This window comes from Crotalus tigris, unplaced genomic scaffold (genome assembly GCF_016545835.1).
Source record: "Crotalus tigris isolate CLP2741 ecotype Arizona unplaced genomic scaffold, ASM1654583v1 scf7180000024293.1627790, whole genome shotgun sequence".
NCBI classification, from domain to species: domain Eukaryota; kingdom Metazoa; phylum Chordata; class Lepidosauria; order Squamata; family Viperidae; genus Crotalus; species Crotalus tigris.
In genome coordinates this window covers 976,054-1,001,308 of record NW_024100466.1, presented here as the reverse complement: position 1 = coordinate 1,001,308, position 25,255 = coordinate 976,054, and the positions used below count along the sequence as shown (strand labels likewise).

The 25,255-nt window shown below is 46.3% G+C and overlaps 1 protein-coding gene across 3 annotated transcripts in view; it reads left to right on the top strand.

The window, feature by feature from the left end:
• Window positions 1-25,255, top strand: part of TET3 (tet methylcytosine dioxygenase 3) — a 43,341-nt gene that overhangs the window by 7,396 nt on the left and 10,690 nt on the right. The window contains exons 1-9 of one of the 3 annotated variants that reach the window (XM_039324106.1): window positions 4,385-5,143; window positions 10,924-13,591; window positions 15,587-15,677; window positions 17,220-17,313; window positions 17,945-18,153; window positions 19,638-19,788; window positions 20,926-21,015; window positions 21,865-22,002; window positions 24,895-25,231. In XM_039324106.1, the coding sequence (XP_039180040.1) occupies window positions 10,969-13,591; window positions 15,587-15,677; window positions 17,220-17,313; window positions 17,945-18,153; window positions 19,638-19,788; window positions 20,926-21,015; window positions 21,865-22,002; window positions 24,895-25,231 (3,733 nt within the window). In that variant the 5' untranslated portion in view covers window positions 4,385-5,143; window positions 10,924-10,968. Of the gene's footprint in view, window positions 1-4,384; window positions 5,144-5,964; window positions 6,843-10,923; window positions 13,592-15,586; window positions 15,678-17,219; window positions 17,314-17,944; window positions 18,154-19,637; window positions 19,789-20,925; window positions 21,016-21,864; window positions 22,003-24,894; window positions 25,232-25,255 lie in introns of those variants that run through there. The other 2 variants (XM_039324104.1, XM_039324105.1) reach the window with 2 other exon arrangements.

Genomic DNA, 25,255 nt, shown 5'->3' with positions numbered 1-25,255 from the left:
CCCTAGTCCTTCTTTTCTCTAGGCTAGCCAAACTGAAATCCTGTAACCATTCTTCATATGTGTTAGTCTCCAGGCCTTTGATCCTTAGTTGCCCTTCTTTGCACTTTTCCCAAAGTCTCAAAATCTTTTTTGTAATGGGGTGACCAAAATTGGTTGCTGTATTCCAGGTGTGGTCTTCACTAAGGCTTTATAAAGTGGTGCTAATACTTCGTGTGGTTTTGATTCTGTGCCTCTGTTTATATAACCCAGGATGGTATTAGCTTTTTTGGCTGCTGCCACACACTGCTGGCTGATATTCAAGTGATCATCCAGTGGGACCCCAAGGTCCCTCTCATAGTTACTGTTTTTGAGCAGTAAACTTTTGGTTTTTCCTGCCCAGATGTAAAATCTTGCTTTTCTCCACATTAAATTTCATGTTGTTGGATAGGGCCTGTTGTTCAAATCTGTCCAGATATTTTTGGATCCTGAGTTTGTCTTCTGGGGTGTTGGCTAGTCCTGCCAGCTTAGTATCATTTGGGAATTTGATGAGTTCCCCTTTTAGGTAACACTGGTCTACAAATTTTGGAAATTATCGACTTTTGAGATAAAATGTGTTAATTCTTACAGTTTGATTAGATGAATTAGAAAACAGGCGGTAAAGGTGCTGGTTGGCTAAAGTTTTCAAGATATTTCACAATAAAGACTTATAAACAGGCGAGTATATTTGCCTATAAGCGAGAGAGGTGTCTAATAATCATGATGCCTCGTAACTTCTCGACAAAGTACGGTAGAACAATGAAAATGATACCACATGGAAGGGTATAAATTTATCTTCACTTTGAGACTAAAGATTATTACCTAATTTTAATTTTTTGCTCTTCTATTGCAAGGCATATTTGTCTTGGTTTGATCTACGCATCATATACCTACATCTGATGGCTTGTGAAAGTGTCATTGCCTAACATTTCCAGGGAACAGTTGCGTGATATTTTCCCTCAGAAGCCAAAATGCCAAAATGCCTCGAAACTGTGTAAACAATGCAGATACTTTCTGCTACAGTTGTGTTGAGGTTACATTTGCATCTCAAAAGTGCAATATGACAGCAGTATAGGTCTTTGGTTGTTCGGGTTTTCTCCCGCGTAAAATTGGAAGTGTCTTGGCGACGTTTCGACGAAGTCCCGTTCGTCATCTTCAGGCTGGTGTTTTCAGCTTCGTGCTATCAATTTATATTATATATATAATACATATATTATATATGTGTATACATGTCTATACAATATGTGAATATACATACATAGATACACACACACACACACACACACATATAGTGCTCCCATCACCACCTTGACTCTTTTTAACCTGCCCACAGCTGCCCCTTTTTCTAAGAAATTGTGCCAAAGTGGTTCACCTGTTCACAGACCTGAATTTGTCTGCTGTGCTATTTCTTTCTGCATTCTTGTCTCCATGTAGTATCAAAACCGGCTGGTGCAGTCTAGCCTATTGTGGTATTTAATTGTCTTTTGTTTTCTTTTGGGGAGGTGGCTGTTTGGCTCTTAATAGACTTGGAACCTGCTGAGCCAGCTCTAACCTCCCTCTCTCCCTGCCTCCCACTCATAATCCAGTATTGGGACTTCCCCTTTAAAAGAAAAATAAAATAAGTGAGCTATTAACCAACTTGGTTCAGTCACAGTTCCAAGGTTGCTCCTGATTATAACCACAGGGAGAAGGAGGGAATCCTTTCAAGGCTACGATTCAAGTCCTTTGGAAGATCTGAAGCCAGTTTCTTCCAAATTTTTCACGAAGGGATTCTCCAGAAAATTATATAGACCAAACTTTAAAAACAACATTTTGTAAGTCTGAGGGTTTGGATGGAAACAACACTGTTTTATTTTGGAAAAGGCAAGAGATTTGAGAGAGTAGCGTGTCACTCTGTCTCCAGGTCCTGTTCCGCTTTTCAGATTTTGCATGTTTATATTTCAGCAATCTGGGACAAAAGCAACACAGATGATAGATATATTCTGGGAAGAGAAGCCTCTCTTCTTCTTCTCCAGCCATTCTTACCCTGACATTATTCCCACCTCTGGTCTTGTACTAATTTACAATATAAACCAATGGTCCCCAACCTTCCTGGCATTGCGGACGGGTGAGGGGAAAAGAGACAATGGTTCAGTGTGAGTGGCAGACATGTGTGGAGATCCATTTGTGTGAGTAACAGGCCCTCACATACGTGTGTGAAGCTCCATTTGTATGAGTGGCAGGCATGCCTGCTGCTTGCACAAATGGAGCTTCACATGCGTGCACGAGTGCCCACTATTTGTGCGAATGGACTTGTGCATGTGCACTCTCCTGCCGCTGGTGCATCCTGGTTCCGAATGGGCTGCAGCCTGGAGGGTGGGGACCCCTAATATAAGCAATTGATTGAAACTGCTTTCCATCATGTTTTGATTCATTCATTCTCTCTCTCTCTCTCTCTCTCTCTCTCTCTCTCTCACACACACACACACACACACACACACACACATACACACTGTGACTGATGATCCTACTGCCCTAATGAAGATAAAAAAAAACTTTGTTGTTAAGAAATTCTTGTTTTATATCAGGGCTGAGTTATGTTTCAGATTTGATTTTGAAAAAAAAAATTTTTTTAGGGTTACATAGGATCTTTTTCTAGGATCCTAGAAATACTGTTGCTTTAGAAAATTATTGACAGCTATTGCATTTGTTCTCCTGCATTTTCTGAAGTGCCCTGTGGAACTGAATTCCAACTTCATTTTGAATGTTAGGTATTTTTAACTGCTGTTTTTAAATATAATTTAATCTGAACCTTTAAAACAGGAATTTAACAAGTTTTCTAAGTTGCCTTTGGGGGGATTTGTATGTATGTATGTATGTATATATGTATGTATTTATAATGTTTTACCCCTCCCATCTTACCTAAGTGAATCTCCCTCTTTTAGTAGCCCCTGCAGTGGCTTTGGATGGAGCATGCCAGTCCTCCCTCCCCCCCACTATTGGCAGTGAGATTAATATGAAAGCTAGAGATGATTGTGTGCACATCCATTCAGGGGTCTGGAGTCAGTTGACTAGAGAGGGTGGTGGGTGTGTCACTCCAAGTTTCCTGGAATTTGCAAAGGGCAGATACTGGGTTTACAGAAAGCCAGAGCTGGTTCTTTGAAGCTATTCCTGGGCTTGTTTCAGCTTGCCTCTTGTTCTAGCGTAGCACATAAGCATGTTGCTTTCTGAAACACTTCTTGCTCGCCTCTTCTTAGGAAGTTCTCCTGAAAAGGAATGGTACAGTATTGCATTCATTCAGGAGCACATGGGCTGTGCTCATAGTCATTTCTGTGATGTCAACTTGACAATTTAACGTTCTCCTACCCAATAATTATTTCTCATTAGCACAACCATTCTACCAGCTACTGGCTTGTTTGTGCTGCTAATCATGTTCCCAGCACTTATATTTTTGAATGCTTAATTTCATTCCTGCAGAAGATACAGGTAACCCTTGAATTTTGATCATTTTGTGACTATTCTGATGATGCTGAAAAAAGTGACTTATGACCGATCCTCATTCTTGCAACCATCCCAGCATCCCTGCAGTGGTCAAAATACGGTGCTTAACAGCCAGGTTGCATTTACGACACTTGCAGTCTTTTGTCACATGAGTGCTATTTATGGCCTTCCCAGCCAGTTTTCAACAAGCAAAGTCAATGGAGAAGTTGGCAGGGAGGGTTGCAAGTTACATTCACACGATGTCTCATTTAATGTCCATCATGATTCACTTAATGACTGGCAAAAAGATTGTTAAATCAGATATAGCCATGTGATGCCTGGCTTAACTGCACACTTAAGGACAAATTTTCCTGCGGTCATAAGTCAAGGCTTCTATTAAAAAAAGCAAGTAATGGGGACTGTTCTGTGGCTTCCATAGGCCACCGAATTAATTAATTTACCCTACTCCATATAAAATCTAATTTATTGGAAAATATATATCAAGAACTTTGGAAAATCTCATTTTTTTTCCAGCTGCCAGAACAGTAGGAACTGTTTCTAATCCGGGGAAATAAGTTCTAGGAAACTGTTGGCACACCCTTATAGTGTCTCAAATAGGGTGGACCAGCAGAACATAATGTTTTGGACTTCTCTAGACTATTCTGTGTTTTGGACTGTTTTGGACTCCTTTTTTAGCAGTGAGGAAATCTGGAAAGTGATTTCCTGCTGCCTGAAATAATGAGGCCTTGGTACAGATTGGATGACTGATTCATGCTGCTTCTAGTGAGGAACTCATCCTGAGACAGTCAGCTGGAGTTTTGAAATATGTGTCTATTAACCTGCAATTGTTGGATGGGTAAGTCTGACGCATCCCTGCCAGAAAAACTTTTGGTTGTGATCCGATAGAACGGAAAATGGATCTTCCTCCTGCCTTCAGAACAGAGACTTCTGTCGTGTTAAATCTGGCTGGGATCTTTTCCGCCAGCCAGGATTCAGGAGTCCCGAGAGCCATGACTTCTCAGCCCTGTGACTGTGATTGGAGGCTTGACTGGGAAGATGTCTGGGTGGAGCAACTCCACAACTCGAGGGCTTCCAAGTCGCATCAGAAAGAGAAGGTCGAAAGTGGGAGGCAGTGGTGGCTGAGGCTGGCTCGCCCTGGCCGGGGGCTCGCAGCGAGAGGAGGCGGAGGCCTGCCCGATGGCTCCGAGCGAGGCAGACGGCCGCTGCCCGGGCCGCGGGGTCAGCCGCGGTGCTTCTGAGAGCAGCTGCGGCAAGGGAAGCGCGCTGGGCTGGGGCGAGAGGAGGGCCCGGGCCGCCTCGCAAGCCGGGGCAAAGTTCCCAGCCGGCGGAGCGGAGAGGCGCAGGCCTTCCTCCTCCTCGGAGCCTGCCGGGGTGTGGCTCCCTCCCCTTCCAGGGGGGGAAGCCGTCTTCCTGCCTCCTGCAGCAGGCCAGCCCGCTCCGACTCTGTGCAGTACCGCAGCCGTCCTGGCGATGTACGTGCACTGTGCGGGAGGCACCATGGCCCCCACAGCTGTTCGCAGAGGGGAGGGGGGCCTCTGTGTCGGCTGAATAACCAGACCGGGGCGGCCTCCCTCGCCTGGGCCGCAGCGCCTGCCTCGCCGCCTCGGCTCCTCCGGGCCCGCCTCCCCGGCCGCGCTTTGCTGCAACCGTAAGTGCTTCCTCCGGCGCCCTTCCCCGCGCCGCCCCGCCGTCCCCTGCCCGCAGCTTTCCAAGATGTCCGTCCGCCTCCTTTGTGTTCCCGGAGCTGCTCCGGGAGGGCCGGCGCGGGGAGCGAGCGCTTGGCCGGGCCCCGCCGCCCGCCCGCCTCCCAGCTCGGGAAGGGCCGGGAACGAAGCCCTGCAAAGGGCGAACTTTGCATTTCCCCGGCAACGTTTTGTTTGCGTGAAGACCCGAAGCGGCCGATTCTAACTCCGGGACGCGAACGGGGTGTGTGTGTGCAGACGGGCACTTTGTGAGTGCGAAGGTTACCCCGTCAGTCTTTGTTTCGGAGTGGCTCGGCTGCTGCAGCCGCATAGCGGCCCTTCCCCTGGAAACAGGCGGCCGCGAAGGACTTGGAACTTTATGGGGCTGAATTCAGAGACCCCTCGCGTGGCCCAAACGGGGAGGGGGTTCCCGTCAGCGTGAGCGGCCTTTCTTTTGTTGAAACTCCACAAGTTTCATCTTGGGAAGGAACCGTGTCGCCTTCTGCGCTTGAATTCTCCTCGTATTTTCGTGTTGATCGGAAGGAAACAATGGAGCGTAGTGCTGCCTCTTGAGAGAAAGGAGAAGCGTTTGCCTGGCTAAACGGCCTGGGACGCTGTGGGCCAGGGGAAGAGCCAGGGCACGGCTGCTCTTTGCCACGCGACCTGCCTTCCGTCTCGGCAGAGCTTTGTCTGCGGAGGAGGGAGAGGAGCCCAGGGTGACGCCGACGGGGGGCGGGGGGGCCTTTTTTGCCGGGGTGGGAGAGAGCTGAACGCACAAAGGCTCCGGTGGTGCTGCGGGGCTGAGGAGGAACAAAGAGGCAGATGCAAAACATAACATGAGTATTCCAAGAAATGTGAATGGTGACTTTATGTGCTATACAAAAATCGTACTCGCAAATAATGCTGCATTTAGTATTGGGGGAGCTAAAATTAAATTGTAATTCTAAGGCTACAAATACTTGCTTCATTCTGGTTGCCAGAATGCTAAAGGCATCACTAGAACAAGGGCGATTTGTTTCTTCCTCCTCTGCTTTTGCTTCAGCTCAAAGGAGAAAATAATTTTAAAGATACAGTTGCCTCCTTTTGAGGCACAAATTCCTAGAGCAGCTCCTCCAGACTTGGAGAGCATGATTCAAAACTTTTTGAGGCTGTTGTGTACAGAGAAGGTATTGGTATTACATGAAAAGTACAGGGTATGATCTGCGATGTAATCCATCTTTTGTCTACAGACTGAGTTTTCATGGAAGGTTCAAAGCACATGTAAATTGATGTGCAAACGCCAAACCCTTTGTGTTATGTCTCATGGTACGGTAGCAGGTTTGGGAAACCCCTGTTGTGATTCATTTAAGATGAAATTACATGATTCTCCACAAAATAGAATTGCTGTTGGGGTAACTGGCTAGATATGACCGAGGTGTACAAATTATGAGTTTGGATTGGATAGTATTACTGAAGAAGTCTGCAATTTTTGATGGATCTTTCGTGTTCCTGGTTCACAATGAATTTCAAAAGCAGTTGGATTCCTCCCAGAAGGCACCTCAAGTCTCCAAATCCCGGGGGTCGTCAGGAAGCCTCTGGAGGCTTCTTAGCACATGTTTGCTAAGAAGGAGCATGAGCATGGGGATCAGTTGGTGGAACCTCTTCATCTTGGATCTGTCAATCCAGGTTAGTTTTGCTCCCATTTGAATCTGAGCCATTGAAACTGAGACAATTGATTTTCTAAAAGATTTCCCTTTGAGTTTGTCCATGTGGATTTGAATGGAGGTCTTTCAGATTCAGCCATAGAGCTAAGACTTGTGTTTTCTCAGAGTGGGAAATTCTGCAAAAATTGTCTTGGGACTGGCATTTTCCGACTGTTCATAAATGGGTTTGTTTCGGGCAACTGGAGAGGTAGCCAAGGTTGCAGACGAAATCAGAGTAGTTAAAAACCAAAGTCATTGTGAGGAGTTCCAGAATAATATTTTAAAACTGGAGGAATGGACAGCAATAGGGCAGATGTATTTCATTTGTGATGTATATTGGCGCAAAAAAACCCTTCATATATAGAGTGAGGATATTTGAAGCATCTGTAACTAATCAGTAAAAATATCTTACATTGTAGTGTAGCTCATTATGAGTGCCAAGTCAGCATGTAGCATCTGTAAAAAAAAGTGAATTCTGTTTGGGGGATAATTAAGAATGGGATTGGAAATAAAGTTGCAAAGCCTATAATGCCGTTAGACGTATACAGTATGTCTGCATCTAGAATATTATGTACAATTTTGGTGTCCATGTTTGAAAAAAGGATAATACAGACCTGGAAAAATTACTGGAATAATCAAAACTTTGGGGGATTCTAACAACTTCCCTGCAACAAAAAGATAGAATATTGGACATGACTCAGGTATATAAATTTTCCCATGGCCTGGAGAATATTGACAGAGTTTTTCTTCCTTTCTCCGAACACCAGGCAAGGACCACCACTGAAGTTGATTAGAAGTAAATTTAGAAAAGATAAGACATTTGGTCTATAGTCATTCAACTCCTTGATGAAGGGTTTCTTGGGAACTGAATAGAATAGAACAGAGCTGGAAGGGACTTTGGAGGTCTTCTAGTCCAGTCCCCTTTAGGAGAACCTATACCATCTCAGATAAGTGACTGTCTAGCCTCTTTTTAAAAATCTCCAGTGATGGAGCACCCACGATTTCTAAAGGCAAGCTGTTCCACAGATTAATTGTCCTCACTATCAGGAAGTTTCTCCTTAATTCCAGGTTGCTTCTCTCTTTGATCAGTTTCCAACCCTTGTTTCTCATCCTGCCCTCTGGTGCTTTGGTGAATAACGTGACCCCCTCTTCTTTGTGGCAGCCCCCAAATACTAGAATACTGCTATCATGTCTCGCCTATTTCTTCTTTTTTTTAGACTAGCCTAACCCAAGTCCTGTAGCCGTTCGGACAGTAGAGCATTTGAAGCAAGAAGGGGCATAATACATTTCCAGTGATTTATTAAAGCTGTGTGTGAAGATGGGGCCAGTTGTTCAGCACAGGTTTTCAGGCAAGAAGGAGTTATTCCATATGGGCCTGGTGCTTTTCCAATATTTTGTCTAGGAAATATACCTTGCACATCTTTTTCTAGGATCACCAGAGGTGGGGGCCAAGAGGGAGGGAGTCAGGTATAGGAGCTTTGGCTACTGTTGGTGTATTTGAGATGGGGAGGGTAGCAATATTTGGCAGTGATCTCCTCTCAAACCTACAGAGGAACAAATTCAGGCCAGTTGATGATTCTCTTCAGTAAGGGGGGGGGTCTATTGTAGCCAATGATGTTCTTCAGGCTTCTCCACACATTTGCTGGTCCGTTTGCCGAGAACTGATTTTCAGCTTTTCAGAGTAGCTTCTCTTTGCTTCCCAGATCTCCTTTGTTAATACATTCTTGGCCTGATTGCACAGCATTCTGTCTCCATTCTTCAGGCTTCCTCTTTGGCACGACATAACTGCTTGAACTTAGCTGTGAACCAAAGTTTATTGTTACTGTATGTGTGTGAGCTTTTGGTCGGCACACATATGTCCTCACAAAAACTAACGTATGATGTCACATTATCAGTGAGTTCATCCATGTCTGTTGAGGCAATTTTAAAAACGCTCCAGTCTGTGCAATCAAGGCAAGCCTATAACTTTAACTTTGCCTCCTCAGTCCAAAACTTCACTGTTTTAACCACTGTTTTACGGTTTTAAGTTTCTGCCTATAAGCAGGTACCAGGTGAATCACACAATGATGAGAGTGGCCCACAGCCGCTCTTGGTAGAGAGCAATAGGCATCTTTTAGTGTTGAGAAGAACTGGTCTAAAATATTGTTGCCTCTATGCTGAGTGTAATATGAAGAGAACACCCGTGGGGCATAAAAGGATCTGCAATTAATGATCAGTGTCTCTAAGTCCTCATCACAAAATTTCTTTAGTACAGTCACATTCTTACACTAGCGACTGTTAACATAGAAGTAGATACCTCTTCCTTTCTTTTTAAGAAAAGAAAAAGGCCCTTGCACTTCCCTCTCCACTTCACTCCGATAGGCTAGTCCATGCAGAGCGGGGGCAGTTTGTGACCCTCTCAGGTTTGCTTATGGCCGCAGGACAGGTTACCAGATCCACAGTTGGACCCCCTTAGATGAGTCAGTAATTTTTTTTAGAAGGGATCCTGTCAAAAGCTTCTCTTTATGTAACTGATTAAGCACTGAAGGCCGTGAGGAACTTGGCTAGAATTGTGAAAGCAACAAGGATGCTTGTAGCAGAGCTGAGAAATGTTGTTTGAAATTGTTGCATAAAATAGTCCTCCAGCCCTTGGTGGGTTTCCCCTTTAAACATTCACCCACACAATGGCTTTGCTAGTAGTTTCCTCTCTTCTTGCTCCTCCCATTTGGGAGAAAAGGTCTCAAGCCCTTTGAAGTCAGGAGAAGAGTGGAAGGGAGTGTCTTTTGCTGGTTCCCTGGCAAGATGTGATTGTTTTCAGATGTCTCCCTGTAGCACCTTGGTGGACAGAACAGGCTTCTTGTGCCACTAATATTGGCTGACAGTATGTAACAAAGGCATAAGCCTTTCTAGCTTTCCAGCATCCTTGTGTATTTTTTTTTAGAGTAAACCAAAAATGGCTCTTTGATCAGAGCCTGAAATAGGATTCCCTTGATAGGGACAGGAGACTCCTTTTTTTTTGGTAGCAGCCAGCTTTGGGCCTCAAGCTGAAGTAGCTGCATGCAATCAGAATGACTGTCTATGCACTGGGCATTGGCTGAAGGGCACTGTTTTTAGGAGTAATACAGTGATCTGTCCCTCTGTTAATGCAGCCTAGCACTGTGTTGGCTTTTTTGGCTGGCTCATATTTAAGTGATTGTCCACTAGGACTCAAAGTCCTTCTCACAGTTACTTTTATTAAGCCAGCTTTCATCTAATCCAGTGGTTCTTAACCTGGGCGATATCACCCCTCAGGGGGCAATTTCATTTTTCAGGAGGGCAATGGAACAAAAAGGGGCAACGCGGGGGCGAAGGAACAAAAAGGGGGCGATGGAGCGAGAAGTTTTGGGGACACTTTTGAGACTTTTTCGTACAGTGAATGATTGCATATCTGTCGTACAAAAACATCAGATCGCTCGCTACTAGTGGATTGAATTGTATTTTCAAATGTTCCTCCCACTAGCTTCAGTACAGAACGGCGTACATATGTGAAGACGCATCGCTTATCTTTATGTGCGTTGCGCAGCAGCCTCTACCCATACAGTGGCACGCCATTGGCCAGAATATGGGAGATATGGGAAAAAGACTAGAAATAAATTATTTGCATCGATATGTCCTGATGACAGTTTTAAAGAAAACAAAAAAGTGTTTGCATAAATTGAAGAATTATTTCCTATGTTGTGATTGAGGGGTTATGTTGGGGGAGGGGGGCGATGACAATTTCCTCATTGGCTCAAGGGGGCGATTCGTTCAAAAAGGTTAAGAACCACTGATCTAATCTATACCTGCACATTTGGTATTTCTTGCCTGTGTAAAATGCCAAAGAACACCCAAATTATACGTGCATTAGATGTAAACTGTGTGAGCTACTCAGGGTGGATTTGATTTAAATCAACTCTATTTAAATCATAATTTTAAAAGAAATGTATGCCACACCATATCATCATTTTTAAGATGCTGCTGGTGTTTTGTTTTGTTTTGTTTTTCTAGAAAAGACTAAAAGGAAAGGGCCATTTTCAAACTCCTTTTTTTTGTCATTTCCTTTCCAGACCGGTCTGGACAGCAGTTTGGTTGATGGACCCAAAACAGGCCACATGGAAAAAGAGCCATTTAGTCATGCCGAAGAAGGAAGGTTAAGAGATGCCCTCCCAGCTGGCCTGGCCAATGGCGGAGGGAAAGCAGTGGCTGGAGGAAGGGACGTGCTGATGGATCCCGGCAAGTGGCTCGGCAGCCCGCGGGCCGAGCAGGAGGCCACCTGGGAGAGCACACCAGCCATCCTGGCTCAGGGAGACTCTTCCAGCAATGCCAATTGGGAGGATGCTCAGAACCTGGTGGCTTTCTCAGCAGCAGCAGAGGCCGCCATGTCTTCTCATGGGTTGGCACCTCTCCTATCCCCTTCTGCGTTAAGCATGCAGCTGTATGAAAAGTTTAATGCCGAGATGAATAGTGCAACGGAGGAGGGCTTGGCAGTGCCTCCTCCCAACAGCTGTCCTGGAATTGAGGATCTGAATGCCCTCAAAGCTGCGCTTACTTTGGCCAAGCAAGGCATGAAACCACCCAACTGCAACTGTGATGGTCCCGAGTGCCCAGACTACTTGGAATGGCTAGAGAAGAAGATCCAATCGGCCACCGGAGAAGAGGAGAGCTGCGTTGCCCAGCCCTTCAGCCAGGTTCACCAGCCCCCCTTGGGCAGGGGTGCTGATGCCAAGCAGGGGCCGGCTGCAGGCGAGCAAGTGACTCTGTGCCCCCTGGAAGCCCTCCCCCTTTCTCAGAGCGCACTGAACATTGCAAAAGAGAAGAACATTAGTCTCCAGACGGCCATTGCAATTGAAGCCCTCACGCAGCTCTCCACTGTTCTTCCAGAGCCGGCCACACAGGCTCTGCCCCCTCCTGGGAGCCCCATGGCCTTTGGCTCCAAAGAGCAGCCTCCCCTCCTCTCAGCGCACAACCCCAGCATGGTGCTATCTGTGTCGAGTGCTGGAATGTGCCAGAGCCACCCCTCCAGATCTGATGTGAGCCACCACTTGCTCCCAACTCCAGTGGCATCTGCATCCTCCTCCTGGCCACAGGGAGTGAAATGTGCTCAGGATAAAGCCCCCTATTGCCTTGACCACAGCAATGGCCACCTAGAATCTGATGGCCTGTTTCCTACCTGCAACTCTACCCCCTTGAAGGCAGATTTCACCAAGCAACAGAGGGAAGAGGCTAAGCCCAAAGCCAGAGGGTGGGACCTGCACACCAGCACTTCCCCATCCTCCCTGGTCAGTGACACCATGGCGGAGCTGGAGCAGCTGCTGAACAGTTCCAACGGCTGCATCAGATCTGTCTTCAAGCAGCCGGGAGGAATCCCAGGCAAAGCAAGAGTGGCCAAATCAAAGCAGGAGCCCCTCATCCACAAGGATGAAAATGCCCACCCTGACTGTCACAACTCTCCCTCTTCCAGCCCACAGTTGTCCCAACTCTTGCAGGAGAGCAGTTTCCACAAGAAAGCCCAGAAGGCCCTGCAGCACCACCTTCATCACAAGCGCAGCCTCTTCCTTGACCAGAATGGACCTCCTGGAGGGGCGCAGGAGCTGCCACCCCACTGGTGGGCTCCCAGTGCTCAAGCTCAGCCGCCTCCAAAGCAGCTGGAGAAGCCAGCCAAGGAGAGGAAGAAGAAGCCTGAAAAGAGGGGCCCCATGAAACCGTTCCGCAAGCAAATCCAAATCAAGAAGTCCAGGCAGAAGGATTCTCAGCCCCGCTTCTTGCCCGTGAGGCAGATCAGCTTGGAGAGGTGTCGTGCAGCTGCTGCTCTCCAGAGCCCGAGCAAAGAGGTTCAACCCGAACAGCTGCTCTCTTCTACTCCTACCAAGTTTTTGTCTCCCACTTTACTGGCCACCAGCCTTGCAGAGAAGTCTCCATTGCAGAAGCTACTTGAAAATCGAAGCCCAGCTTCCAACACTCAGGAAACCCACCATCCTGGCCAGGAGGAGACCCAGCGTTACTTCCCAGAGAATTCTGTCTGCGAGGTTGTGCCCCTAACCAGCAACCCTGTGCTGGGCTCTGCTCCCTGCTCCTCTGCTGTGGCTTGCAGCAATGGGCACGAGGAAGCCTTCCACAGGACAACCAACTCAACAGCCCATCCATTCTTCACCCAGAATCCTACTGCCGTGGATGACAAGCTGGAGGAATTTATCAAAGAATTTGAGACTGAGTTTGGTGAAAATTTCACCTTTCAGAATCCAACTCTTCCAGCCCCGCTGCTTCTCAGTGAGGGGCCTCTGCCGACCCAGCCCCCTTCCCCCCTGCTCCCCCTCTCTTCTCTGAGCCAGTCTCCAGAGCCACCAGGCGGTTTGGATGTTGCTGTCCAGCCTTCAGCCCAGGAGGGTGCAGGACCTTTGGCAGACACTCCCAATACGGGTCTCAAAGCCCCCCTCCTACCAGGGGCCAGTCAGTCCTTGGGAAACCCCCTGGCCGCTCAGTCCCCGAAACACATAAAAATAGAATCCTCTGGTGCTATCACAGTGGTCTCCACCACGTGCTTTTACTCTGACGAAAACCAAAACCCAGACCCAGCAGCCCTGGAAGGAACCCCAACCAAGAATCAGGAGCCGTTTATGCCATCTCTCAGTGGGTTTTTGGAATCTCCCTTGAAATACTTGGACACCCCGACCAAAAGTTTGCTCGACACCCCTGCCAAGCGAGCTCAAGCCGAGTTCCCAACTTGTGACTGTGTGGGTAAGTCAGAGACATGCGCACCCTGCCCCTCTGGGCTTTGCAAAAAGGAAAGGAAGGCTGGCTTCCCTTAGCAGAGAAGAAGAGTGAGGAGGGGGGATGTGAAGGAAAAGTGGGAGCGCACGCCACGCTTTCTTCCTGCAATCCACGCTGAAACCAGCATGGAGAAAATTTTATAGTCTGAGCAAGTGGGTGAGTGTGGTGTCCCCTTGTAGGGGAGAGTGGTTTCTGTTCGCTTCTAAATAGGGGCTGCATTGCTGGGGCAGAAGCCAGAGGAGGGGCTGACCCACATGCTTCCCAGGTACCTCTGTGCCCATGGTCCCAAACCTTTCTGGCTTTGTGGACCAGTGGGGGGAGGGGGAGGAGAAGACATGGTTCAGTGTGGATGGCAGGCATGTGCGCAAATGGAGCTGTGCTCACCTGCCGCTTGCAGGGCCTGGTTCTGAACAGGCCGTGGCTCAGTAGCGGGGGTTGGGGACCCTGCTCTACGCCATATACTGAGCAAAAACAGAGCAGTTCCATTTCTTCTCAAAGGCAGATGTTTGAAATCCAGGCAGGGGTGCTTAGGACAATCTGGCTGTCTGGGAGCAGGTGGTCCCTACAGCTTTCAGTGAATTGCTGCAATTGCCTTGCTTTGTTCACAGAAAGGGAGAATCCCACTCCTCCTTTTTCTCATCACATAGGAAGACCCACTATGGGAATAGTCATCTGAGGCGCAGGTTAGGCTGATGTTGGGCTTGGAACTGCTTTGGGTGCTGGGGCCCTGCACGTCTGCTGCTACCATGTTTTCCCAAAAGTAAGCCCTAGTTTGATTTTTGGGGGTGGGCCTAATAAAAACCCTACCCCAAAAATAAGCCCTAGCTTTGCGGTGAGGCACACACCTAAAAATCAAGCTAGGGCGGGTTGGAACTTACCATTGCAGCCAGGCCTCCCATGGATTGACACTTGCCCCGCCGGCCCACCTCTTCTGCAGCCGAAGGAGCAGCTTCATTCTGCAGCTGAGAACGGAGCACCGGCCTGCATTCCCGAAGGCCTCTGCAGTCAAGAACCGAGCTATGGATTAAATCCGTACCTCAGTTCTCAGCTGCAGAGGCCTTCCGGAAAGGCCTCGACGGCGAAATGCAGGCCAGAATGCAGCTGCAGAATGAATGAAGCTGCCCTTTCGGACCCAGAAGAAGTGGGCCTGCTGGGCGGGGCTGTCGGTGCGGAAGGTGAGTATAAAAGACATTCCCGAAAATAAGACCTGGTGCCTCTTTTGGAGGCAGCAAAAAAAAAATTAAAATTAGACCAGGTCTTATTTTCGGGGAAACACAGTAAAACGGGAGTCCTGTATCTGTTAGGTAGTAAGCCAGAAAGACTGCTGAAGGGTCATCCAAGGCCAGAGGTGAGAGGCCTATCATTTATACCAGCTAATTCTCAACTAATTGAGAAGCTGATGAGCCCATCAACCACAGAGTCGGGAAAGATATTGCAGATTTAAGCAAACAGTGATAGCTCCTGAGGCAAATGTTCAGCACAGAGAGGCCGAAGAATCCCCAAACTTACCATGGCTGAGAATTCTTCAGAGTTCCCCCAAATAAGAATGGCTCCTCTGCCTTAAGTGGCAGACCCCCAAAAGTACATGCTGCAGCTTTTCACCAGCTAAGTCCATAAGTCACATTAAGCAAAAAGTGGCTTGTCTGGTGTTTGTTTAGAACACAACTTAAATGGCTGGTCTGGCTTAACATGATGGATGAGTGCGGTCTGTGTGTGTATAAGAGAGAGTAAATGAGTGTGGGGAGAGAAAATCCTTCCTCCTCCGCAGTTTCTTCTACTCCTTTCACTGTTTATGCCAGGAGAAGCACCTCTCTTCAACTTACAAAAGGCATTTAAAGTTTGCTCTGGGTTCTTGTTCAGTATTGGAACAGTCCCTTGAGGGACCTGTCTTCAGTCAATGACTCCCATTCCTTGGCTACAAAGAGTGAATCAACTAATTGCTTGTTCTTGCTTTTTCAACAGAACAAATAGTTGAAAAAGATGAGGGCCCATATTACACTCATCTGGGATCTGGACCAACTGTGGCATCCATTAGGGAACTTATGGAGGAACGGTAAGTCACGATAGGGATCCTGAGGAATTTGAAAAGAAAAAGTCTTCACTGGTATATCAATTTTGCATGTGAGGTCTTGGGTGAAATTGGCCCATTTTCCAATTCAGTCAGTGGCAAATTGCCTTCGGTTGTAGCAGAGATGGCAGTTTTATTTTCATGGAAGATTCCCACGGGCTTCCTTCTCACTCTTTCCTTCTGGCTGCCCTCTCATGTTGCAGGTTGCTTTCAGAAGGGGTGGACCTAGCACCTGAGACTGTTGCTTGCAAAAAGGATTTACAAGTAAGCTTAGGAGCTCATATTGGAATTGGAATTTCCATAGGTGGAAATTGCCCACCTCAAGGGAGAAGAAACTGAGTTGGTCTCCACTTGCTGTCATTTCAAGTGAAGAGAGCAATCTGAATTCCAAGGAGGGTGAACGTAAGAGTCACTTGACAGTCAGACGGGCAGCATGTAAATCTGATAAAAGAAGGGCCTTTGCTTTCCACAGCCAGTCTTCTCAAGAGGAGAGAGCTGCCACAGTGCAAACAACTTACAGACTGTCCTATGATCTTCCCTGCTGCCTCCCCCATTGACTTCGCTTGTGGAAAGCCACAGGGCTGAGATGGCCATAACTTTGAAGACTAGTCTTGTTCAGTGCCATTGTAACTTCAAATGGTCACTGAATGAGCGGTTGTTAACCAAGGACTCCCCCCCCCCCCAAAGTCAGCAAGGGCTTGCCTGTAAATAAATGTAAGGTTGGGGAAAGGAAGGCTTCCTAGGGAAGGGAGAGGAGCCCACAGCTGACCAAAGGATCCACCCTAACTAATCAGGCAGCAAAAGGAGATGGCAAGAGATTTGTACTTTCGGACTTGCAAGATTCTGTTAACATGGCCTTACAATAAAGTAGAATTGGTTCATCTGGCCATGTTTCCTCTCTGGTCTGTTTAGGAGTCTTGACCTCAGCATACCCAGCATGCTCTCCTTCCCCTCGGGATGTTGGGCATTGGGACAAGGCCTTCCGAGGGGAGATGCCCTTCAGGATATCAGCATTTCCTTGTCCTTTTGTTCAAGGCTGTTAACAGAAGACTGTCTTTCTTTAGCCCCTGACTCTGGGCACTATGAGAGGAACTTGCTTAGATGAAGTCAGAGGTGTCCGGTGAGATCCTCCATCATTGCAGCTTGTCTTCTGACGTTTAGCCCTCTCCTCTGAGGCATTTGCCCCCCACCACACTATTTCTATGTCATCTGAAAGTTTAATGGTTTGAAATATTTTCTAGTCCCTTCTTCAGATAAAGATGGCCATGGAATGTGCCATTTGGCATTTGCCATATGTTGATTTTATTTTAATTCAAGTTGATGTAAAGGTAAAAGTGACATGCTTCTTCCAGTAGAGTGGTTTGACTTTCTCCCAATTTTATTTCATTTTCTGCAAACTTTTCCATACAGTGTTTCTGTTTTATATTTTTATGTGTTTTTCTTCTTTTTAGAGCGAGTTTTTAAAAAGATTCTTGCTCAGGTAGCCCCATCGTCTGTTGTGTTGATGTTGTGCCTTTTTTCCACCAGGTATGGTGAGAAGGGGGAAGCCATCCGAATTGAAAAGGTGATCTATACCGGGAAGGAAGGAAAGAGTTCTCGCGGCTGCCCTATCGCAAAATGGGTCAGTGAGGAAAATGCAACATATCCTAGAGCGGGCTTTCTCAGCCTTGGCCACTTGAAGATGTGTAGACTGTAGATGGGGCTACCTGAGAATTCTAGGAGTTGAAGTCCACACATCTTCAAGTGGCCAAGGTTGAGAAACGCTGTCCTAGAGAGTTGAAAAAGAACATTGTTGTTTGTTTATGAGGCTCTGTCTTTTTAACTGCATTTGTGTAAGGATGGTAAGGTTTGATTGGAGTTGTCTCTAAGCTCTTCAAATAACTAGAAAGAAAAAGTTGATGGGGGTATCTTGCAACTTCGATAGCTCAGAGTCCCCATGCTCAGAGACGGTTAGGGTTAGGTTAGCCAGTCATTTACCTTTTGCAAGAGTGCAGTCCTGGGAGAAGTTCCAACCTTCAAGTCCTCTGGCTTGAGGCTTGTCCACCCAGCCAGCCTGGCCTGGCCTGCAGAATAGGGAGCAGGGCCGTGTCCAGGCAAGCTTGGGCTTCCTACAGTAGTCCACTGTCGGAAGCCCAACCTTTGGCGTGGCGTGGCTTTATCTAGCCATGTTGCCTGGGAGGCAATCCAGCCTGCTGAAGGAACAGAAGGGGAGTCCTTTGTGTGGCCAACCAACATCCTTGCTTGCATTCCAGGTCATCAGGAGGCACAACGTGGAGGAGAAACTGCTGTGCCTGGTGAGACATCGTGCAGGCCATCACTGCCAGAATGCTGTCATTATCATCTTGATCTTGGCTTGGGAGGGAATCCCTCGGTCCCTGGGGGACACTCTCTACCAGGAGCTCACTGACACACTCACAAAATTTGGAAACCCTACCACTCGGCGATGTGGGCTGAATGATGAGTAAGTTTGTCTGACTCTTCCCTAAAAGCAGGAGAGGAGGGCAAAGGGAAGCCTCTCATTGGCTCCAAGGTGTTAGCAGCTCTGTTTTGCGTTGGTGTGTTGTTGCCTTCCTGTCCTACCTTTGAACTGAGAAGTAAAATGGTTTGCTTCTGGCTTCCACATTGTTGCAACAAAACTATGTTTCAAATTTTGCTGTTTTTATACTTTTATTGCAGTATGCCACCTAGAGTAAGTTCTTATCAGATAAGCAGCCATATAAATTTAATAAATAAATATATTGGAGTGCATCTCAAAAAAGCGAGTCTGGACAGCTGTCAGCAATAAAACCAGCAAAGGAAAAAAATATTCATAATAAATAGACAATTGGCAGGTGAGATATAAACCAGCCCCCTCCCCAATCATTGGCAGTAATGCCATACAAAATACTTAATCAAAGTAATTCACAGCAGCCACTCTGAGCCACGTCCTTAGGGTCTTTAAAAGAGTAATTTCTGATTTCTTCCCGGATCTCACCAAGTGACATGCTTCTCCCCTTCTGGATAGGATGGGATGGATAAAGGTGCTTCCACAAATAACTTGGTCCCATGCCAGGGAAAGCTTTATGGATAACTATGAACTTTGAACTGGATCTGGAACCAGGGCAGCTCGAGAGCAGAAGTGCACAGATTGAGAGGTGCCCGTGGCTACTTACACTGCTGGATTTCCTACTAAATGCAGCTTCTGGATGGTCTTCAAGGGTAGTCCATATAGAAGTGCATTGCAGTCGTCCATTTGGACTCTGAATTAACTGTAATTAAGACATGCGTGACTACACGCAGAGCCTCCCAGTCTCAGAATGGATGCAAGTTGGTGGGTGAAGCAATGCTGTGTAAAGGCTCTCCTGGTCAAAATTGCCAGCTAGTCCTTGAATAGGACACAAACGGAGGAAATCTTCCATATTCTTCAAGGTTTCTGTTGGGGTCAGTGCAACCTTATCCAGAACCACATAAAGGTAGTCCTCACTTAACTATCCTAATTGGGACTGGACATATATAGAATCCCCCTAACTAACTTGCTCATACTGAAAAAGCTGGATAAGCAGCAAAATGTTTCAAACAAAAAAGAAAAGTTCGGTTGCCCTGATTCAACTTCCAGATAAATTTAGCTGGATGATTGAGAATCTTCATTGACTGTGGGCAAGACTTCTCCCACACATCAACAGCAACTCTCTCTGGAGGACGAAAACTAGCGTGACTTAGTGCCACTCATTCCTGCCCTGAAGCCAGGATATCATGATATCACAAGAATGTCATGATTATTAGTATCCAAAGGTTTATTATGAGCACTACCTATATTGTATCAATGGCGACATAGCCGGCTGCATTTGCTTAGGAAACTGCTGATGATGCTGTGCTCTTGGTTCTCCTATCTGGGGTGGGCAGCCTGGGACCCCTTTCTACAGACTTGATAGCCTATGATCCCCACTCCCTTTGGATTCATTGCAGCCGAACCTGTGCATGTCAAGGCAAGGATCCCAACACCTGTGGTGCTTCCTTCTCCTTTGGCTGCTCTTGGAGCATGTATTTCAACGGGTGCAAATATGCACGGAGCAAAACACCCAGGAAATTCAGATTACAGGGAGACAATCCCAAGGAGGTTAGTGTCCTGGTCATTCTTGTTTTAGAGGGATTTAATGGAATCTCACACTTTAACAGATGGAAGAGTAACAGTGAAGGGTGATGGTTTTGAGGAGGGGCTTTCCCTCCAGGGAGGCAGCCTGAAATACCGCAGACTGCTTTCTTCCTTTCCCAAGAATCAATAATCATACAAATAATCATACATTTATTGATTAGTTCAAATATATTTACTTGGAAGGAAGAACCATGTACATTGGATTTTCTTCCAAGATTTCAGCCTTAGTCATGGAAGAAATGTACACGTTCAGACAAAAAGAAACCACATTATCTAATGCTATGTAAGGCTGCAGAATGTACTTTTTAAAGACTGTATTCTCAGCTCATCCATCCTGTGGCAATGTTTGGGCAGAGGTTTCTCCTAGAGTGAACTGCTTTGAAAATCCCATTTTCCTACCAATAAAAGTACCTTTGGGAAGAAGTTGGGCAAACTGCATTTTATATAATAGGAAATAATGAGGGATTGACTCATTATTTTAAAAAGAAGCTCTCTTTTTAAAAAGATTTTGTATTTCATTATTTTTACAAATGACTCAAGGTAGAGAACATGTGTAATAATACTCCTCCCTCCTCTTATTTTTCCCACAACAACCCTGTGGGAGTAACTGGTCTAAAGTCACCCAGCTGACTTTCATGCCTAAAATGGGCTTATTACTCACTGTCTCTTGGTTTCTAGCCTGGTGCCCTAACCATTAGGCCAAACTGGTTGAGAAAGGACGAACAGCTTCAGAGAAGGAAAAGAGGGGAGTCTGTGAACCTTAATCTCATTCGATTGTTTTGACTTCCAAATTCATGGGAATCCTGCTGGGCATAGAAACAGTTATATGCAGAGCTCCTAGTTGTGCAACATACCTCGAGTCACGGGTTGGGAAGATGTGATTATGTTCATGTTCATTTGCTCTGCCTGAAGAAAGAAGGGGTTTTGCTCTGAGGAAAGGCAGTTGTTTTGCAGAAAAACGGTTCAAGTTCGGTTCCTGCAGCAGACTTATTTCCAAAGGAACATGGGGCAGAGAGAGGAAGAACTTCAAAGAGTTGCTACTGACAGCACCAGGCTCACTAAAAGCCCTAAGGAGCTAATCTTGACTTTCTCTCCTTCCAGGAAGAAGTTCTCAGAAGAAGCTTCCAGGATTTAGCTACAGAGGTTGCACCACTTTATAAGAGACTAGCACCCCAGGCTCATCAAAACCAGGTGCCTTGATAACTTTTCCATGCTTTGATTGGGGCCCTCATAAACATCTACCAAGCAAAGGTTCTGTCTACAAGTCATGTGACTCTTAGGAAAAGGGTTGCAGTCCCCAAATCTTGCAGGAAGAGCAAAGAGAGTTTGCTTTTTCACATGGAAGATGAGTTGCTATTCCCTTTTGCTACAGTGGGGCAAAACTGCTCTCTTTGGCTTTTGGGAAATGCAGTACATCTTTGTATTAAAAAAACCCAGGAGAACATACATTTGGCCTCTGTTTACCAGTTTGTTGTCTTCTTGTAAGAAAGCTGATTTGCAACAAGCTGGAAGAGCTCTCTCTTGCAAGTAAGTTTGACTGCCTCTTGCATGGATCCAGCTGCTCAGCAAGTATTCCAGTGTCAGTGAGTCTCACTTGCTTGAAAAGAGAATCATAGCGAGGTTGTTCCTGATCCACGTGTCTATATGGGTTGGGTTTGCATATTGTACTTAGCCACAACGCAGTTTGTGCTTGTGACTGATGAATCCTGCCATTGTGATAGGCGTGACCCAGCCCATATCTCTAAGCTGCCCTTCCTTGTGAATTCTCCATCTGCCCTTGATGATAGGAGGAAGGTCTTCCGTTGCTCAGTTAGGGCCATTATAAAATGAAGTCTTGGCGTTATCAAGAGACCAGATCACAGGCCTCCCAGATGACATGGGGCTCGACCCAAAGCTACAATTCTCACAGGACGGGGGGGGGGGGCAACTGGTTGAGGGAACAGGTAGTCAGACACAGCTGCTTTATCTTTTTTTCAAATTAAGGCCCTAACGTGAAGCCTGCTGCAATAACACAAACTGCTTTTCTTCTCTTTTGATTAGGTTGCAAATGAGGATGTAGCAATAGATTGCCGGCTTGGGCTGGAAGAGGGGCGGCCTTTTTCTGGAGTGACAGCATGCATGGATTTCTGTGCTCACGCACACAAGGACCAGCACAACCTTTACAACGGGTGCACGGTGGTAAGGGGTGCTTTCACTTGTCTTCAGTTCTGCCTGTGAAATATTCCAGAAGGGCCAAAATCTTGTTAGACTGTCACAGGAAGGCAGTGAGCCTTAAAGATGGAAAAACAAAGTACGGTGGAAGCTTCCATAAACTCTTTCTTCTCCTTCCAGTTCAAGCCTTTGAAATATTTGATAACGTATCTATGGATACTTCTGCCATAATTACTCTTTGTTGCTATTTTCCAGTAAAAAATATAAATTTTTCCCTTTGCATTTGAAAAACCAATCCGGTCCATGTAGTCAGAATTTACTTAAACAAAAATGAAAAGTGGCTTTACACCACTAGGCTCAGCGGTTGTTCTGTGTGGTAGGCAGTAGAAAGAAAATTCTCAGAGAGTTTTGGAAAATGCCATTAAACCAGATATGGTAAGAGTGAGACGCAGCTTGAATTAATTTCAAGTGTTGGTAGTATTAGGCTAAAGGAATCCTTCTGAGAGTGAAAGATAGGGAACTTTGCAACTGAACTGAGATCAATCGCCATCACCCTGTGGTCTCTGGTGGGAAGCTGAACTGGGGCAGTGCTAAGTATGGCCAATGGTCACTTTGGCACATGTCACACAATATAAGAAAGAGGTTTGTGTCGTCTCCCAGAATTCTGAACATTGGCCATGCTGATGATAATATTTATTTATTTATTTATGAGACTTATATACCGCTTTAAGTGCAAGCACTCTCTAAGCGGTGTACACCAGTAAGCAATGTATATCTATATATTTACATTGCCCCCAACAATCTGGGTCCTCATTTTACCTACCCCGGAAGGATGGAAGACTGAGTCAACCTTGAGCCGGTGAGATTGGAACCGCTGACCTGCTGAACACAGTCAGCTAAAGTGGCCTGCAGTACTGCACTCTAACTGCTGCGCCACCTCGGCTCATAATAATAATAATAATAATAATAATATAATGTTGGAAAGGACCTTGGAGGTCATCTAGTCCAACCCCCTGCTCAGGCAGGAAACCCTATACCATTCCAGACAAATGGCTGTCCAGTCTCTTCTCAAAAACTTCCAGTGTTGGAGCATTCACTGCTTCTGGAGGAAGGTTGTTCCACTGGTTAATGGTTCTGTCAGGAAGTTTCTCCTTAGTTCCAGGTTGCTTCTCTCCTTGATTAGTTTCCATCCGTTGCTTCTTGTCCTGCCTTCAGGCGCTTTGGAGAATTGAGAGCTGAAATGCAGCTGAAGGCATTGAGGCTACAGACATTAAGGTGCCACTATATTTTTAGTTCTTTTGCTACAAGGGATTAACAAGATTACAATTCTCAAAGTTCCTAACGTGCAAGTTGATATGGTAAGAGCCATTTATCTATCTAGAAAGGTTAGAGTAGACCAACTGACAGCAGAATTGCAACAGTCACAGAAATGTTAATCGGTTAGATAAGCCTTTTAGATATGGAGAGATCTCTAGGAAGAACTAAAGATTTTGTTTTCCAGGTCACCTGCCATCCTATTTGCTGTCATATGTACCTCCTCCACGACCAGTGTAAAGTGTGGTGCTCAGAATTCCCATGTGTACTCTAAACAGAACTGAGTACGAGGGAACAATTATTGCACTTCTTGTGATTTGGATTAAATGCTTCTGTCGGTGCAACCCACAAGTTTGTTAGATGGTTTTAGCTGCTGTATCAAATAGCTTGCTTACATTCAGGGAGCCTCTGCTGAATATATTCTCACCAAGCCGGGTTTCCCCAGTTCCAAACAACTGTTTTTTCCTACCCAGACATTTCTATTTGTCTCCACCTGAAAACAAAATGTTCAATTGGATCTGCAGTTATAAAAATTTTAAAAGCTGCTGCAAGGAGGAGTTCATACTGATGCCATCTTCAGGGAAAATGTTCCTTCCTTTCGACTTCAGTGACTGTGATAATATTCTGCTCATCAGTTTCTCCCAGGAGGCCAGTTTTGTTGCACACTGTCAGTTTATAGTAGAAATCTCTGGTTTCAGGCAAAAAGAAGCTATTTGTTGAACAGCCACAATTAGCATTTTCATTCTCGAGAAGATTGTTGCTCGTCCCTTTGGCCAGGATATGAGAAGGGCCGGCTTTCTGCAGGCCGTGGGGAGTCTTCTGCTGCCCTGCTGTGGCCCCCACAAGAGTCCTATTCAGTCTCGGCTCCCCTCACCCCCCCCTTGTGGTCCACCAGGAGTGCTTGGGAGGAAAGCAGCTGGGGCTCATCCTTCTTTTTCTGGGATCTGCAGGTTTTCCAGACTTCGTAGTTGCAGGAAAGAAGCCAGGTTCAGCAGAGTCTCGGGCAAATATCCGTTTTTTTCTTCCTTCCTCTCAGCGGTCTTTATGCATTTTGCTTCTTCTCCTTTTCCCACGAGAGCACTCTTGATTTGAGTCAGTAGAAAGGTGGGCAAACAAGAAGGAAATCTTCTCCCAAAAACAGAGACCAAAATGGTGGTTTTTCCATTTGCAGTAGGGGTAGGATTCCAGCAGTGCCAGATCGCTGTTTCTTCCTAGCGATTTCTTTGTAGAAATTTGCCTGTCGGCCTCGGTACTTCCTGATTTTCCCCAGCAGGACGTGGCTGGTGTGCATTAATGGTGCTCGGATGTGTGGGTGTATGCATATGAGAAGCAACTGTTGCGACTTTCTCCAGTCCAGAATGTGGCTGTCAGGCATTTTTTGACTATGCAGAGGAGCTTTTTAGATCAGCCCTCTCCAGCTGGATGCTTTTCACACCTCACAATTGCACCTTCCCTACTGCTTCAGCCAAAATGATTGCCGCAATGCTGGCTGGACATGAGAAGCAAGAGCTGAGGCGGGCCCATGAAAAGGCTTGGAAAGGCTGTTGTGGTGTTTTTGCGTGTTGGAACTTCATGCATGGATGACTGTTTAGCTTGTCTTTCCAGGTGTGCACCTTGACAAAAGAAGACAATCGCACCCCTGGGAAAATTCCTGAGGATGAGCAACTGCATGTTCTTCCCTTGTACAAAATGTCCACCACAGATGAGTTTGGCAGTGAGGAGAATCAAGCTGCAAAAATGGGCAGTGGGGCCATCCAGGTCCTCACTGCCTTCCCCAGAGAGGTGAGAAAGCTTCCTGAACCAGCAAAGTCTTGCAGGCAGAGGCAGCTGGAAGCACGGAAAGCAGCTGCTGAAAAAAAGAAAATGCAGAAAGAGAAACTGATTTCACCTGAAAAAATCAAGCAGGACATCCTTGAGCTCCCAACATTCCAACAGAATACAGGTAAGGACAGCATAGGCTTTGTAA